General features: G+C 37.5%; 1 protein-coding gene across 1 annotated transcript; it reads right to left on the reverse strand.

Moving 5' to 3' along the window:
• Positions 1–856: 856 nt before the first annotated feature.
• Positions 857–2,468, reverse strand: LOC129572189 (uncharacterized; the record flags this gene model as incomplete). The annotated part of the gene is made up of 2 exons (XM_055452132.1): positions 1,906–2,468; positions 857–1,671 (listed from the first exon to the last, which is right to left on the reverse strand). Coding segments are annotated over exons 1-2 (1,378 nt in total), but the record flags the coding sequence as incomplete, so codon positions are not given.
• Positions 2,469–3,982: the final 1,514 nt, after the last annotated feature.

Consider the following 3,982-nt stretch of genomic DNA (forward strand, 5'->3'; position numbering starts at 1 on the left):
GGCGGTTTGATAGGAACAAAATATTTATAAAATTCATTGTATGTCATCAGCATATAATTTATAGGCTCGAACTTTGAGTAATCACGATGGCGCATTGGTAATGATAGGAAGTCTGAGTTTCTTGTCCCATGTCGCGATGTTCTAATATTTATTTTGCTCAAAATGTGTTTCGATGATGTATGTCCACACATCACATTATGAACGAGTGATATTTGGGCTACTTTTCTCCGTTCTTCGAGCGTTATCATTTGTAATTCAAGCAGTCGGCATTCATATGGTGGTTTTCTAAATCTGTGTGGCCATTTCATTTTACGAAGTGCAAACAACAGAAATTGTTTCTGGATGGATTCAACTCGGGCAATCTTTTCAGCTGTGTATGGGTTCCATACTTGAGATGCATATTCGACAATCGGAAGGACAAATGTGTTAAATAGTCTCTTTATGGTCCATGGATCCTCAAACTCTCTACCAAATCGTTTAATCCATGCTAATCTTGATTTTGATTTTGCTGTAATGTATTCAATGTGTGCAGTAAAGTTCAATTTATGATCGAGTATAACTCCCAGATCCTTTATCACGTTGACTCGCTCAATTTGCTCGTGGCCAATCGAATACTTGAAGTTGAATTTCATGCATCCACGATAAAATGACACAAATTTAGTCTTTGACACATTTAATTTTAGCTTATTCCGATTAAAGTATTCAACGAGTTCATTCAAGTCCGCTTGCAATTGCAGACAATCATCGTAGTGTCTAATATGCTTCCACAGGCGAGTGTCATCAGCGAACGACTGAAGAATTGAGTCCCTTATGTGTTTTGGCAAATCAATGATGAACAACAGGAACAATGTAGCACCAATCGGGTATCCTTGTCCAGTTCCCGACGTAACGTCAATTGGGCTTGACATATCATTATTCAATTTCACAATTTGTTGGCGACCATGCAAATATGACTTGATCCATTTGAGTAATTGTTCATTTAGTCCCATAATAGCCAATTTGTTGATAAGTAAATCGACGTTGACCGAGTCAAAGGCCTTTGCAATATCTAGGTATATTGCATCAGTTTGTATATGGTTTTCCATGCCCAATATTGCACACGATGTAAACTCAGCTAAGTTTGTTATTGTTGATCTCCCTTTCATAAATCCGTGCTGACTGTCATCAATGATATTTATCATGTTGTAATTAAGGTGCTTTGCAACAATGGAGTCAAGCAACTTTGGAATTATGCACTGTAGAGCTACACCACGATAGTTTTCAACGTTGGTTCTGAGACCACTTTTGTGTACCGGTCTCACGAATGATTTTTTCCAAATCTCCGGCACAAATCCAGTTTCAAGCGATTCTTTTAGCATGTATGTTATTGGCTTTAGCAGTGCTGGAAGACATTTTTTCAAGAAAACATTTGGTATTTCGTCCGGTCCTGATACCATATTGTTCGGAAGGTTATTTATAGCATCCAAAACCAACTCTTCGGTGATGTCAATCGTAGGAAAGTTAGCACATAGATCTTTCAGAAATGGTTCATCTCCTGAATTATCATCAATTATGCTAGAATCTGGTTTGGTTAATGCTTTGGCAAAATGTGTTGCGAAAAATTGTGCTATTTCACGATTGTTTCCACTTTTTTTGTCTCCAAATACCATTCCATTCGGAAGATCACCATTCCTTTTGTTGGATACATTCACATATTCAAAAAACTTCTGTGGGTCCTCGTTGATAAGTTGCTCCATTTCAAGTTTGTAGTTTCTATATGCCAAACGTGCGCTCTTTTTGTATTCTCTTCTCAATTTGGAGTGTTCTTCTTTTGCGTAGTTTTTTTCTTCAGTAGTATGTCTGGATGCTATGTATTTGTGTTGATTATTAACTCTATTCTTCAAATTTATGAGGTCATGATTGAACCATTTTGGATGACTCGAGATCTTCTTTGTTTTCAGCTCAACATTCGATGAGATTACTGAATCAATCAGTTCGTAGAATTTACTAATGTGAGAATCCAAAACATCACCAGAGAAAATGTTTGACCAATCAATGTCGTTGAGCTTCTCATTAATTGCTTCGTAGTTGGCATTTGTAAAATCACGATAACTAAAATTTGAAATCGAATTACTCTGGATAGACTCAATATCACTGACTTTTAGCTCGTATGCACAGTGATGTGACTCCTTTTTCAATAGGTGATGGGTGTTTTTTGAGCAACTCACGGTCTCTGTACAATTTGTCCACACCAAGTCTAACATCGCACCGTTTTTATTCCCAATTTTGTTTACTTGAACAAGTCCCATTTCATGCATGGAGTCCAAAACAGTGGTTTCCTTTTCCAAGGATGCATTCAGTGGGATGGCAATGTCACAATCTTCCTTTTCGTCTGTAAACCATTCCAAGTTTGATAAATTAAAATCACCAGAAATTACCAAAATATCCTCGGACTTTAATTTTGCTGCTACTTCACGAATTGCATTCATATTCGCTTCATAAACCGCGACAGGAGAATCAGGACGTATGTACAATTCAATTAGAAAAACATTCCTGTCTTTCAATGGCAGGATAACGCAAACTTGTTCAGCGCCATACTGCTCACCTGTGCTGACGAGTTCAGATTTCATTGTCCGATCAACAGCAATCAGTACACCTCCACCCCTTGTTTTAATTTTCCTTTGTTTTGATTCAGTTTCAATCGAGCGATCACAGCGATACACGGTAAAATTTGGAGGAAAAACCTCTGAAGAATCAATTGTGCCGTCAAGGCGAGTCTCACAAAGCATAAATATTGAGGAATCCGAAGCGATTATGTCAGCGTTAAATTCAGCAAGTCTGGATCTTACTCCATTGATGTTTTGCGTGTGTATCTTTTTCTTCAGTTTATTTAAAGGTGTGCGGTGAAATGTGCTCGTGAAATTATTGTTCAAAAATGATGTGGCATGCCGTTCAAATGTGGTGCTCCATAAATTGGGTGTCGATATTGGTCGGTAGGATAATTCTGCTGCGGATCGGTCCAATATTGCGGTAAAAAAGACGAAGACTGCTGATGTGGCCTGACAATTTGACTGTTTTGTGCGAAATGGCCATATTGGATATTTTCAGGGACGCCGTAATGATATATACTATTCATTTGGCTGTTGGAGTTAATGTTTTGGCCATTATTATGAAACATTTGATTATTGTTGTTACCATTCAAGTGTCTAAAATGATCATTACGCCTGGAATTATTGCGCCGTTCAATAAATCGGTCGTATCCTCGATGTGGCCGTCGAAGATTTCCATTCCAATTTCGACGATTTGGTTGTGATCGATGGTTATTGTTGTTATTGCTCCTTAATGGCATTGAGTTTGGCATTTGACTGCGACCATTCCGGTTTTGACGATGATGTCGCTGGTTATTTTGACCTAAGCGATGGTGGTTTCGACTTACTTTCTCTTTCAGAAATACTCTGACTGCATATTCAGGTGCCCAAATCTCATTATTCATGATTTGGTCATAAATCGACCGGTTCAGAGTCGAGATCTTGAAAGACAAATGCTGTCTCGGTTGCTTTTTCCGTTTAGCTTGTGGCATAATGTGAACTTGAAAACATTCTGGATTTGTAAGACCAGTTTTTTCCAAAATCTTCACTACAACATCATCGGTCGTTGTATTTAATGGAAATTTTGATATATGAATTGAGTAAACTACTGCATCTGTATGTGGAACCGTTTCACCAGTTCGGATGGATTCAACCAAAGTTTCAATTTCATTTTGAATAGATACAGTAATTTTTTCACTAAATTTTTTCATTGTATCAACTAAACTATTCCGATCAGCATAATTTTGATTTGCTGTGTTAACGTGATCATTTTGTTCTGTTTTCATAAGTTCAATGTCCTGTTTTAGCTTCTCAATCACACTCGATAAACGCACAATTTCACTCTCCTTTTCATTCATGACTTTTTTGTTTGCTTCGTTAGCGATTTCATTGTCATTTCGCAGTGGATTCTTGAA

This window comes from Sitodiplosis mosellana, unplaced genomic scaffold (genome assembly GCF_009176505.1).
Source record: "Sitodiplosis mosellana isolate CC-2019 unplaced genomic scaffold, AAFC_SMos_1.0 Smas_scaffold_4379, whole genome shotgun sequence".
Classification (NCBI taxonomy): Eukaryota; Metazoa; Arthropoda; class Insecta; order Diptera; family Cecidomyiidae; genus Sitodiplosis; species Sitodiplosis mosellana.